Source organism: Micropterus salmoides, unplaced genomic scaffold, assembly GCF_014851395.1.
Source record: "Micropterus salmoides isolate LMB-PRFRI ecotype aquatic unplaced genomic scaffold, ASM1485139v1 Ms_hic_scaffold_9, whole genome shotgun sequence".
Classification (NCBI taxonomy): domain Eukaryota; kingdom Metazoa; phylum Chordata; class Actinopteri; order Centrarchiformes; family Centrarchidae; genus Micropterus; species Micropterus salmoides.
The window spans coordinates 1,047,635-1,062,073 of record NW_024044681.1 but is presented as its reverse complement, the minus strand read 5'-3'; the positions used below and the strand labels follow the sequence as shown (position 1 = coordinate 1,062,073).

Here is a 14,439-nt window from a genome sequence, read left to right as displayed (position 1 = left end):
GGTGGAGCAATAAAGGGACAGAAATATATGCACACATGTACTGCTTTATATACTACATGACCAAATGCAGTGGTGGAAACTACAATTTTGATGTACACATACAGTCTTTGTTACTCATTGTATGGGAAAGGGAGATAAACCTGAGTACGCCAGGGAAGGATTACAGTTTTTTTTTATTATAAGCGTTAAAACTCTTCACACAGTCGGCGAAACAGACGTCTATGTGGACCAAGCTGTGAATCTGTTTTCATTGCTTTCATACAAAATGCATGTTTTCTCTTCCTAACTCCACCACCTGCAAAAGATGACATGTTGGCAGCACATTTTTCAAACACTAACACAGTGTTAGAAACACTCAACACAGAATGATGGCAAATTTAGAGCATTTTCTACATTAAACAGACGCAGAATTGTGCAGAGAATTTAAGCAGAATATCTATAATAACATGAAATTATACTCATTCCAAACACAGCTGATTGCAGTTTCCGCTGATAGCCCACCCAGATGTCCTGTTTTTACATTTACCAAACACACAAAAGGGGTAAGAAATCTACTCTCATTACAGTTTTGTAGTACTGTATGTGAAAACAGAACTGTCCAGTATACAGTATTGCAAGTGGAGCATAATACTGTAAACTGAAAGTACGTTTTATGTATGTATATGTATGTGTATATGTATATGCATAAAACAGCTCCACTTTTACTCTCACGTTTGTTTCTGTGACTACACACATGGAGAAGGTGATGGTTATTGGGTGTGTGTTGGCCAATAAAATGCAAGTTAACATACGCAAAATCTTTGTTTGGTATCGACCGACAGTCCAAAACCCAAAGATATTCAGTTTATTAACAACAACAATTAAAAAGAGTTGCAAAAATTGAAATCTGAGAAGCTAGAACAAGTGGATTTTTGTTATTCTTGCATAAACGAATGACTAAAACTATGACGCATCATTAAAATGAATGCAGATTAATTTGATTAATAAGATCTCTGGGGGGGTTGAGAGCCAAGAGTGTTACACTGCATAGCACTTGAGATATGATTAAAATGTGATTCACCATCTAGTGCAATTTTTATGTATTGTATTTTGAACTATTTTGTAGTATTTGTAGTAGAAAGCATCTCTCCTCCTTGTGAAAAGATTAATGTTTTTTCGTTCCCTGACAAATGCATTTAATAAAATAAATAGCGTTGAGAAGGTTTCTTTGGAAATGTAATAGGTTACTGATTACAAGTTAACCTATTTATAATAGTAGTGTAACTATTTCAATTACTTTATCAATGTAACTTATTACATTTAATTACTTTTTGATTACTTTTCTAAATTTCTAATGAATGTTTTTGTCTGTTAACCATTTTTTAAAGACAGCTTGAGAGGCGGTTTAACTGGCAGACAGGCGGCGCTGCAAATTCAAACATAAGAACCAATAAAAAGATTAGAACAGCATTAAACTTTAGTGAACAGCTGAGGCTGGAAAGGTCAAAGAAAGACATTGTGCACATGAAAAACATGCAAAGCAACAAAAAGAATATTATTCAACATAGCCAAGCTTTTTACAGAAGATATTCATGTAAACCCCAATGTGATCATGAGCATTTTCATGTACACGTTACAGTTACATTTATTTTGTCATTAAATTATGTTACAAACTCTTTAATGCATGACGTCCAGATATTTGGAAGCCATTTTGAGCCATTTACGTTATAGTACCATGTCCCAACCACCACGTGGCGGACCCCCAAAGTGTTGTCTACAATTCAATTTGATCTCTCTTGTCATTTTGATGTACAGCGTCATACATTTTACAATAGGAGAGGGAAGTGGAGATGCACCAAGAAAATACTTTTAGCCAGATTTTAATAATATAGTTCTTGTAAATTTCATTCTGTGACTGAAAAGTTATGCACCAAAGGGTGTTTCTGCCTTATTTTGCACGTTTTACTTAAAATAATGATATAATTTGTACTTGAATACCTTTATGGGTATTAATACCACTTAGTAAATGTCTCTTTTTTGGACCTATATTGAGTTCCACTGAATCACATGTGATGCTGTTGATGCATGGTGAACATATTTAAAAATTACATTTACTGGGATAAAAGATTTATAGTCATAGTTTTTCACTTGTTTAAAAGTGTAAAGTCGAAAAACAGGTGGGTGATGGTGAAGTGGATAAGACACATCCCTTTGAAGTGCGAGACTTTGGTTTGAGTCCCACAACAACATCCACGAACATGTGCTTGAGCAAGACACTTAACTTCATTTCACTTTAGAGTTGTGCGACCTCTGATATATATAGCAATTGTAAGTTGCTTTGGATAAAAGTGTCAGCTAAATGAGTAAAAATAATGTAAATATGCGCTGATTTGCATATCACAGAAATCCATTTTCCATTTCCATTAGTTTTATTGTAGTAATATAACATAGACTTACAGTTGATCTTCTTTTGTGTTAACTTATCTTTAACAGCCATTTTCTTAAAAGGACATGTTTCCTGTACATCAAGTCATTTTCATTTCATTCTCGTTCTTCAAAACATCTTTCATCGTTCTTATTTTATGTGGTATTTTATCTGTAAATATGTGGGTGGAAAAAAGGTTCCATCACACATGAGTGTTTTACATATTTTATTAAAGTGTGGAAATAATAGTTGCAAAATAAATTGAAATCTGAAAATTGACAGATTGAAGCAAAATCATCATTTTGGACTGCGGTGTCTGGCTTTAATGAAATAAATTAGAACATTAGAAATCTGGAGGAAAAAAAAAAACCTTCTCACACTCTGACCTTCGACCCCGCAGCGTCCATCAACGCTAACCCCGCCCCTCTGCAGAGAGAACGGGAGCTCCATTCAAACAAACCCAAACTCCGCGCCCCGGGATGCGACAGTCGGTGTAGAAAGAGAGAAAGGCGACAGCAGGCAGCAGCAGCAGAGGAACCAGAAACACAGACTTTACCTCTATAACCAGGCCACCAGGACAGACAGACGGACGGACAGAGACACACACAGACAGACAGACAGACAGTCAGCAGCCGGAACACACACACTGAGCGCAGTCTGCTAGCAGGAGGCTAACAGCACCGACATGGCGAGCGCCTCGTACCACATCTCCAACCTGCTGGAGAAAATGACCTCCAGCGACAAGGATTTCAGGTAAAACAAAACCTCAGCAAAGCAAACTCACTACCCGTCTTACAGTATCTCCTCAAAACGTTTGTCTTATATGTTTAAAAACACTCGGCTGGAACAGCTAGCTCAGCCAGGCCTCATGCTAACTGCTATCCTGCCACCTGTCTGATCATCGTCACATCGCTAGCCAGTTTGTTAGCTTGCTGGTAGCATTTTGGTGCTCGTTAGCGTTAGATTTGACAGCGAGGTGAAACTCATAGCTGGTTTGAAAGCTACACTGACAGCTGAGTCGCAGGTAAACACCGTCCCTTAGCTGTTAACTCGCCTGCTAGCGTGCTAACTAGCTCGTTGCCAGCACTAACTTCTGTCATGCCGCAAGCTAGCGTGATGTCAGCTATCGGTTGTGAAAGATTTTTTTTTTCACGCTGCAAGCCGCGTTGTTGACTTCAGATGTGAAGTTAGCGTGTACTTGTACTTGTGCAGGTGTTGAGAAGCAAACAGTAAATTGTCGCGTCGGCTAACTAGCATGATGCTTTTTTAGGGGGGGGTGTGGTAGCATTTCAGGTAACAGCAACATGTAAACATACTGGAGCTTCAGGTCATGTAACGTTAGTCAGTGTAAACAGCATGCATGTTACAGTTTTTAATTTGTAACATGGATTGGTCAAAACTGAAGCCACAAAAACAAACATTCTTCACACAGTCTGCATAACTAACATGCATCTTGGCCTTAACGGGTGATCTCACCTCCACAACTCACTCACACCACCAACACACTTACACAAAATGAGCTTGTTCAACCAAAACACCTGCAACAATTCTCACTCTCAAAGCAAATATTGTCACCCATAACACTCTGATCAGGAAAAAAGCTAACAACCTGGGAGCATTACGCTGAAATTATGAACTTTGAATGATAGATTAGATAAATAAGTATTTCATTATAGAATAACATGTGTTCGCATTATTGACAGGATTAAAGTTTATGTAACAAGAATGAATCAGAAATGCAGAGATGTGCTTCAATATCCTTTATTTTTTTTCTAAATCATTGCACATAGTAATTAACATGTAAAAACAAAAAAGCTGAAATTTCAGTGCTGGAATACAGTTTTTCTCAGTTGTATGCACAGTTGCAACACAGTGAGCAACACTTGTAATTCATGAAACGATTCTACTTAAATTCTACAAAGTTAGGCAGCACTTCGTATTTCCCACATTGACGCTGAGATTGCAGCATAAACTTTACCGTAAATATACGGCTAAGGTTTTCTACATATCTAAATCTGGTGGCTGCAGAACTGCAGGACATTTGCCAACATTCTGTTTTGGATGCAGAAAAATGTGATGCAGATATTTATTGTTTTGTATGATTGAGAGAAGAGTTGTATTTTGGAGAGGAAGGTCACTGAATGCATTTTTGTGTGAAAGCAAATGAAAATGATTCAATTTTGTCCACATACTCTTCTGTGTGAAGAGTTTTGAGAATGTGACTTCAGTTTTGACTAACGCATGATAGCAACTGAAACATACTGTAAGTTGGTTACATATTTGTGGATAAGTCAGTTTAATTGGTAGTCAATTTAATTTGACATAAGGAATGCGTTTACGTGTTGTTTGGTGAATTGACTGCTTTTAGCTGAGCATAACTAAGACAGACAGACCTGTTTTGGGGGTTACTCTTTCTCTGTACTCTGCTACTTAGAAACTAAATCAGGTTTGTCTGATTTATCAATAAAAATGCTGCCTATCTTTATCACTGCATGGAACATGAGGCGCCGAATTACATACATCTGTCATGTCCTTGGATGTATTTTGTCTACTGTTATTGATATAAATGGGGTGAATGTGTTTTTTTTTTTTAGCCTGCATTAGTTTTAGGTAGGTGTAGCTAAAAACTGGCCACTGAATGTACTGAAACTTTGACAAAAATGCAAGTAGAAATGCTTCTTACCATGATGGATAATCTGCCTGCAGCAAGATGCAAGTCTGCATGTTGATTTTTGTAAATGAAATCAGTGGCTGCCTGGAAAGTATTAATCAATCAAACAACTGATGGCATAATCAAGTTGCAGTTAATGCGTCTTTGTTAGTTCGTTTGTTCATCCCATGATTTTGGAAAATGATAAACAGGAACTGGAATGACATCTGTTTTTAAATGGTATAAAATATGGGTACGAATCGCAGGGTACATGGCTCACGATAACGATAATATCGCAATACAGCATTTCTGCATCAATATATCGCTTGAAAATCGTAAAGTGATTAATCACGATATCTACAATACAATACAATACAAAATGCCCGTGAAAAAGTTCTCTATTTATTTGCTGAAAATTAGAAAACAGCACAATTCTGCAGTACATGTTTTTCAGTCTGTAAATAAAACTACAGAAAAACTATGAACATTTTTTATAAAAAACATTTCATTATAAAAGGCAAATAAAATGCAAATTCATTGAATTTACTGAATGCTTTACTGCAAATATGTGTTCCACCTAAGTACATCACAATATATTAACTGTTCAGTGACACAGCGTTGTGCTGCCCTTTCTCCACCTACTTTTAGACCACTGGGGATTTTGGGATTTGACCCTTTGGGGTTGCTGTAGCTAGTCTGTGTGGAGTGCAGAAGCAGTGTTGTGATTGCGATGCTAATGTCCGTTAGCACGTTAATAGAGAATCCCATTATATGTTCGCATTGAGCTAACCGTCAAAGCGCTATCTTGTTATTGATTTTATGTATCGATATGATGAGCTTGAATATCGATACAGTATCATGGAAATAATCTATAACGATAAATCGCTGTATCGATTTTCTGGCACACCCCAAGTCCAAAATAGAACCCGACAGATAAAACAGCGTGCCGATATTAACGGTCGATATGAGGTAATTGGAGATTTAAATTATTCGTTGCAGAGAGCAGCACACACTTTTGAATTTTTTGTTTGTGCTGGGATTCAAAAAAGACAAACATTTACCTGTTATTTTTAACAATCATTTACAGTACGTAACTATCAGTGTGTTTGGGAAATGACTAGAATATACGGTCAGGGCTCGAGTCCGCCAAAGTGTTTTTGCCAGCTGAAAACGCCTGCTGCTCTTCTGGAAACGCCAAGCAGGGAGCGCCAAGGGGCGTTTTTTAGGCGCAGCGTTTCTTCCGACTGCTTTGGTTGCTATGGTACATTTGTTGCATGTAGTTATACCTACTAGAGTACTTGCAGCAGGTAGAGAGAGAGGACGGACTCGCCGTATGCAGGTTCATGAGATTTTGTGGGCGAGGAAAAATCTCGGCGAGTACCACCGTTTAGTCCAAGAGCTGAGGTTGGACGAAGCCCGGTTCCAGGATAGTAACCGTTGCTAGGTTGTGGGATTTGTCCCGCCCCTCCTCTATTGTGATTGGACAGCTGAGTAAAAGGTGACGAGCCCAGCGTTTTCCCCAAAAACATTTTTCAACTCTCGCCGACCGGAAAAAAGCTTGACAAGGCGAGCGTTTTTTTTTTTTTTTGGGCGCCAAGAGTTGAAAAATGTTTTTGGGGATTGCAGGCAAGAAAAAAAAAAAGGTTTGGTTGACATGGGGCCTTATGGCGCTAAAGTACAATTTATACTTCTGCATCGAATCGGCGGCATAGCCTCTGCGTATCCCCGTACCCTATGACGTTACCTACACCGTAGCCTGACGTGCACCTCCTCAAAAACGTAAACGCGCCAAGGCGACGCGGACCAGAAGCACTGTGATTGGAAGCCTCGCAATGCCTCCGAGCCGACAGGAAGTGTGCCGTGCTTTAAAGTAACTTTTACTAGCGGCCAAAGCAGCGGCTGTAACACGGCGTATCAATATATTTGAGCGTCGCAACCCGAGCAAAATGACTCATTTCATCAAAATGTGATCCATTCGGTCGATAACATTTGAAAAGGCTACACCAGCTGCACCTTTAATGTGTAATTGTAGAATGATGGAGACACGGAGCCTACGACGTAACTACGCACGTAGACCCTACGCAGGAGTGTAAATCAAGCTTTAAGGTGCAGTGAATAATTTGGGTGCACCTACATTTTGTGGCGGAGCACCAGTGCAACCAATGCAAAAAATTAGTCTGGAACCATGTATGGATTATAATGTTTATGTAGTGTGTTTCTGAAAAAAAGAAGTACAGAATATCGGATTTTAAAATCCTCAAATATCAAAATCTGTACTGGTTTTAAAAATCCCATATCGGTCTGGCTCTAGTTGACAACATGAAAACATGCTGGCTGGTTTGTAGCTCCATTAGGAGTGAATAATGTGTCCATGCACGAGTTTGTAGAAGATACAAAATAAGGCTGCAAAGTGAGTCTTACTTTCCAATTATACAATATTATTTAATTGACTTTTAGCTTAGATTTTTTTATGTTTTACCCTTTTCTGTACAAATGAGTGAATCCAAACAAAACTGAAACACAATTCAATTTCTTGAACATTCGTTTTGTAATTGAGCTTAAATTTAATAGTTGATTAATCTGTTAGATTTTCGAATTTGAAATTGATTGGCAGCTATTTTGATAAGCGGTTAATGAATTTAAGTTATTTATTAAGCTTAAATGGCAAAAGGTCTCTGGTTTGAGCTGTGAGAATATGCTGCTTTTCTCTTGTGTTATTAAACTGAATATTTTATTGAACAAAATAAGAAATACTTTGGTTAGACTTCAGGGACTCGTGACTGTGACAAAGCCTTTGTGCTTACGTTTTATATCCCAGAAGATTAATCAGCAGATGGGGATAATAATTTAAACCATTTTGCTTTGCCAGGCAATGTGTTTCTTGTTTGTCTTAACTTGTGAAATGCCAACGGCTAGAAACGAGTGTTGAGGCAAAGGACAGTGGGATGAGACAGTTTAGTCCCCCTCATGTTTAACAGATAAACTTCAGAGCGAACCACCCTCTTTTATAATCTGCTCGAGGACGATCACAGCCAAAGTTGGCAGCACAACTAATCAGTTTCAGCGCTCCTGACAGCAGCCCTCTCTGTACAACAAATCCGTGAAATTGTGAGACTTGTATCCGCTCCATTTGCTGCTGACCCTGTTGAACAAAAGCAAGAAGAGTCATTTCAATCCTGATTTGAGGCTTTAACAGCGAGTATCAGCAGATACAGCAGGAGACGTAATTACGCTTTCTTTTTAGGTGATGTGTCTCTGTCACTGAACTCGCACCATATTTTCTTTTAAATCAGAGCTATCCGGCTGTCAAACACACATAAATTGCTTTTCTAATTTTAATGTGTGCTCTGTGCCGGCTATGAAAATATAAATATTGGATCGGACACGGCCTCAGCAGAAATAACTCGGAAGTGAAGGGCTCGCATCTGGAGGCAAAGCATTTGATCAGGGTATTCATGTAAAGCGGTTAATGTCATCATCCTAAAAGTGATTCAAAACAGCCCGTGTGTCAGCGTGTGGACAAATTGGACAGTGTAAGTGTGGCTCGCCAGATACAAGAGAAAGTATTACCTCATTTTTCTTTGTCTCTATTTATAAAATCACTTTAAATAGCGGCGTTAAATGTTTCGGTTTACACATTTCAATAAAAGCTAATCACGTAAATGTAGCTGTATGGGGTGGTGATGGCGCAATGGATAAGATGCCTGCCTTTGGTGTGAGAGATGCGGGTTCAACTCCCCACTGTGACCCCTGAGCAAGGCGCTTAACCCCTCGTTGCTCCAGAGGCGTGCGACCTCTGACATGTATAGCAACACGTACGTCGCTTTGGATAAAAGCGTCAGCTAAATTAATAAATGTAAACGTAGCTGTAGATCCTCTTCTTTTAGCCCAGATGGACGCACCCTCTCATTTATACATGTGCGTTGGTGTCAAAACGTTAGCTGGCGGTTGGGTTTTATGTTCCTCTGTGTTGACCTTCACCGTTGAGCCAACTAGCGTCCGTTTTAGCCCTCCGTTAACTTCTATGGGGGTAAAATAATAATTGTGCGGCTCTTCTGGACTTTCCAAATGTTATCGACCTACTAGATCAAATTCTGATTCATCATTTTGTGACGCTCAAAAGAAAGTATCTGCTGTTTTACAGCCGCTTGTTTGGCTGCTAGTAAAACTTCAAAACCAGGAGGAAATGCAACGCTACCAATTTTCACTTTGTCAAGCACTTCAGTTTAAATATCAGCGATTTTTTAAAAAGTTTTGTTTTACATTAGTGAAGTTTTGGCCCTTTTTGTTTTTTTTTTGTTTGCTGTGATTCAAATAAAGACTGTTTACAGTAATTTACATAACTGTCAATGTGTATGACAGAAGCGCTAAAGGTGCTGTGAATAATTTGCTTGCACCTAAATGAAGGCAAGAAAAACAGACAAATCTGGACCTACAGGTGGCTGGAAGATGTTTATTTCTTTCACAGCACAGTCTGAAGCTTGACTGATGCCTCTGCGGAGACATTTTTTGGGAAACACTGCTTCCATATATCAGGGTTTAGTGTAAACCGTCGAGAAAGCAAATAGGTTAATCAACATCCTGTCAGGAGGTTTTCTGAATGTTTCTTTCAGTTTGGACAAACGTATCTGCAACATACAGCCACAACTGATCTTCTAACAGAAGAAACAAGTGATAGACTGATTAATCAGGGCAATATCTGCCATATTGAGATAAGTGGCATCGAGGCCGATATACAGGAAGTATCTTCAGACGCCTCCTGTGAGTTTTGGGAAGGTGGTGAAAAAGAAACGCATTTAATCTAAATGACAGCAGCTCTAACCTAAATGCATTACTGGCTAGCATTAAATATATAAAGTTATTAGGGCTGGCCTGAATGGCATTTTTTGAGCTTTGTAATTAATTTGTAAAGTAATTAACAGCAATTAATCGATTTTTTTTATTTTGAATTACGACCCCCCTCAGCGGCCCGTTCACCCCCCAGAAGCAGTCAACCTGGGGAGACGCTGCGTTACTGTGGTCCTCTTAAGCTCCAACATGCCGTTTAACGTTAATAATGTTGGATTACTGGGCTATTTGGGGTAATGGTTGCATAATAAAAACAATAAAGCATTTGATTTTTAAAGCTTAATAAATGCACAGTGTTTCCTAAGTCAGTGAGTAATTTTGTTAAACTCTTACCATTCCTGTAAAATTCATGAAAAACGCCTCTTCAAGGCAGATCCAGAGTGAAGTGAATGTGGTTCTTGAACCATTTGGAGTATATGTCTGAATCACTGGAAGTGCTACTGGAATTGATTGATATAAGTTTAAACACTAAAACTTATATATTTTTTTCTGCTTGCTAACAAATTCATGCAGACGACTGCAGCTGGGACTTATTAGCTGGAAAACACTGTAGGGCCACAGCATAAAGCCTTACCTAGCCTCAGGAATAATGTGTTTTGGAGTAAATGTTTGAACTGGATTGGATCGTCTGGACCTTTTGACCACATAACAAGACCATTTTTGTTGGAATATAATCGATCGGTGGATGAAGTTACTATGAGACATAAGTGAGTCGCGTCAATTTCCAGTCTGACAGAGGCGCTGTTTGGACCCGCTGTGGTGATTGTACCTTGAAATGGTTTGCATTGGTCGACTCACGAGGTGCATCATATGAGTGTGAAGTTAACATAGCAGCTGTGTGCACATACTGAAAGGTGCTGCCAGGACCTGACGGCCGTTGGAATGTTGACACGTTCAATTATCGTGATCTCAAAATAATACTGATTATGATTTTTGCCATAATCCAGCACATTAAACTCACAACCCGTGTAGAAGGAAAACGCACGCAGACGTGTCCGAACAACATCAGAAGCAGATTTCCATCTCGAGTCAAAGACTGTAGCGGACACGACACTTGAAATACTCAAGTCGTTACAGCTTCAAACGATGTTCTCACAGCCTTCGAGAGCCAGATTGTTAACTGCTTTGGCAATTAGTCGTTCGTCACAGCCTCCCTCAAACTCATAACAGATTAATCCCAATTCAGAAACGATTTGGGATTATTTGTAATTAAGTTGATCATTAATCGTCTCGAGAAATGGATCAAGTTTGCTATAGTGACTTTTATATTTAGTTTAATTAAAAACCACATTAGCTGCATTGAAGCTGGTGTTAATCTGACTCCGCTGCAGGTTTGAGTTTCTGATTGATTGCGTTGTTGCAGAGTTATTTCCTCTCTCTCTCTCCAGGTTTATGGCCACTAACGACCTGATGACGGAGCTGCAGAAAGATTCAATCAAACTGGACGACGACAGCGAGAGGAAGGTCAGTTTATATGTTTGTGTCTGGAGAGTTTGTCTCGAGGCTGAAGAGTTTTAGGTTTGATTGATTGATTGATGTATTGATTGGCAGGTGGTGAGGATGATTCTTAAACTGTTGGAAGACAAGAATGGAGAAGTTCAGAACCTGGCTGTCAAATGGTAACAAACACACACGCAGTATTTTTTAACCAAGTGTTTATTTAAATTTCTGTTTCCGCTTCACTGTGTACGTTTTAACTGTGGGTGCGTTTGTTTTCGTCAGCCTGGGGCCCCTGGTCAGTAAGGTGAAGGAGTACCAGGTGGAGACGATCGTGGACACTCTGTGCACCAACATGCTGTCGGACAAAGAACAGCTCAGAGACATTTCCTCCATCGGACTCAAAACTGTGATCGGAGAGTTACCGCCCGCCTCCAGTGGTAAAAATACAATGAATACTTATGCAAACTATGATTAATGGTACTACTACCACTGCTGTCTCTCAAATACCCATCTGTCTCTTAAGACGTGGTATTAATGAGTCTCCAGTGTCCACATTGAATTCCGTTCGCTTTGTCCAGCTCAAACAACCAAACGTCAAGTCCTCGTTCACGCGTCCAGAAAATGTCCTGTAACTACAGACGGAAGAATAATTTTCTGGACTGCCTCTTTGCATCGTAAGTTGTTTCCCTCCGTGACAGTTTCTGATGACGGCGGCAGCTGATCACAGCTGTCAATCGGCTCTAACAGTGTTTTCTCTCTGTAGCTGTTAACCAAACACCTGCACCAGAACAACAACCTGCGTTCTGTATTTATACTGCGTCCTGCTCAGAGGCACAGGATCAGTTCTACGGGCATAATGTGTTTATATTATTTATTCATTATCTGCATTTGTATTGATTGATATTCTGTGCTCATTATTGCATAACCCAGATCACTGCTGAACGATTTGGGGGAAAAATGTAATTGTGATTTATCCGCCAGATATTACGATTCGATTTGCGATTTTAAAAAATAAACGGGGGGGTTTGCTGAAGTTCAGAATTCACTGCCAGTGTATTTTTGACTGAAGCCATGTCAAGCTGCACAGAGCTGATGAACCAGGCAGGAAGTCCGACACAGAACAGCATAGAGAATCCAGTCAATTTTCAAAATAAAACACCCTTCTAAATTCCCAATTTAACTACGTAGCTACTTAACCATAGTAGAGGCACAAAAATCAAGGACAACTGAACAAATCAACAAAATCTTAACAAGTCAGCAAAATCAGGCAGGCAGAACGCTCTTATTCTGAAATGCTCCATGTGGGAAATGTAGCACGGGGAGAGCTTAGCTAGCTCACAGAGAGCTGTTATCCGTAGTTGAAGCACACAGAATGACAAATTAACAACGTGTAGGCTAAACTCTCGCAGTTTCAATTTGAAAACGATTAATCGTTCAGGTCTAACCCAGATCCTCATGGTGTCTTGTGAACAATGTGATTTATTAGGCAAATTGTTTCAGGGGAAATTGAAATGATTACTTACTATCTTACTACTCCACACATTTTTTTTTTCTTTTACAATACAGTACTAGTTGTATTACTACAGCGTCTTTGTTTCTCTTAGCTTGACTGATAATGAGGCCTTTTGTTTGCAGTTAGTTGCCTTCATAGGTAATTAAAACTGATGTTATAAAAACTTGTACCTGTCTGTGTCTCTCAGGCTCTGCTTTAGCTGCCAGTGTCTGCAAGAAGATAACGGGTCGATTAACGAGCGCCATCGCCAAACAGGAAGACGTGTCTGTCCAGCTGGAGGCGCTCGACATCATGGCTGACATGCTCTGCAGGTACGCTACCTGTCTGTTACATCTGTATATACCTGACTGCCAGGTAGAGCTGCAACGATTAATTGATTAGTTGTCAACTATTAAATTAATCGCCAACTATTTTGATTAATGATTCATTGTTTTGGAAAAAAAAGGCCTTCACTTTTTCTAACCGCCTTCACTTTGCAGCAATTGGCGAAACAACAGACATCCATTTTATTAACGCTGTGACCGACACTGTACATTTACTGCCAGACTGACAACAAACTTGCTCGCTTTTCCCGTTACTTTCTGCTGCTTGCGCTCTCTCATTTGCTTACCCACTCGCTACGAACACACACTGCACTCCTTAAAAGACCTGACGTTAACTCTGCTGCTCTTCTAACAGCAGCTGTCACGTTACTTAGAAGCTAGCAAAGCGTGTGTTGCTGTGAAAATCATTAGTTCCACACTGACATTAATAAAAGCAGTGGTCATAATTCAGCAGCGACAATGCGCTGAATATAGGGGAACCATTTATCCATAATGTGGATGTCAATATTACCTTATCAATTAAAATTTACATTATCGATTTTAAAATCGGTGAATCAAATAAATAAATAAACCCAGATAATAGTTGAGCTTATTTAAAGTACAAACCTAGTCAGTGAATTATGACGACAAAATAATTGTAATCGAGGAAAAATATTCAATTAATCGTGATTTTTATTTTAGGTGAAATCGTCCAGCCCTACTCTCCAGCTTCATCAATCTGAAATAAAAAATTGAAAATATTTGGGTTGTGGACATCTGAGGACGTCATCTTGGGCTTTTGGAAACACAAATATACATTTCTCACCATTTTATGGACCAGACAACTAATCAATTAATCGACAAAATGATAATCAGATTAATCAATATAATTGTTAGTTGCAGGCCTACTGCCAGTTTTAATGTTTGAAACCTTCCTGAAAAATTATTATTTTTTGCTTAAATACAGAAAAATGGCAGAGAAACGGATCAGTGAACTGTTTATTGCAACTTTTCCGGGGTCTGCAAAATAATAACCATCTAATAAAGTTAAAATTTTAGTACTTGGAAAAGACTTTCAGTGAACAGTTCTTCTGCAGATATATTGCCAAGTTGCACACTGCCTCCACATTACCACTATCTAATACAATGAGCAGAGCTGATGGAGGAAGAATGTGCACAATCGACTCTTCTTTCTCACTGAGAGTTGCTACTCGGCATCCAGAAACTAGCAACGCTTCAGTAGCTACGTCTAGACAAGCAGCCTGGTTCTGTCGTTAATTTT

At 39.2% G+C, this 14,439-nt stretch overlaps 1 protein-coding gene across 1 annotated transcript in view; it reads left to right on the top strand.

Annotated features, from left to right (window-relative positions):
- The first annotated feature begins 2,832 nt into the window (after positions 1-2,832).
- The window catches only part of cand1 (cullin-associated and neddylation-dissociated 1), a 31,616-nt gene continuing 20,009 nt past the window's right edge, over positions 2,833-14,439 (top strand). Inside the window, exons 1-5 of the mRNA XM_038708104.1 lie at positions 2,833-3,157; positions 11,291-11,366; positions 11,454-11,521; positions 11,625-11,779; positions 13,043-13,166. Of these exons, the coding sequence (XP_038564032.1) occupies positions 3,090-3,157; positions 11,291-11,366; positions 11,454-11,521; positions 11,625-11,779; positions 13,043-13,166 (491 nt within the window). The 5' untranslated portion in view covers positions 2,833-3,089. The remainder of the gene's footprint in view (positions 3,158-11,290; positions 11,367-11,453; positions 11,522-11,624; positions 11,780-13,042; positions 13,167-14,439) is intronic.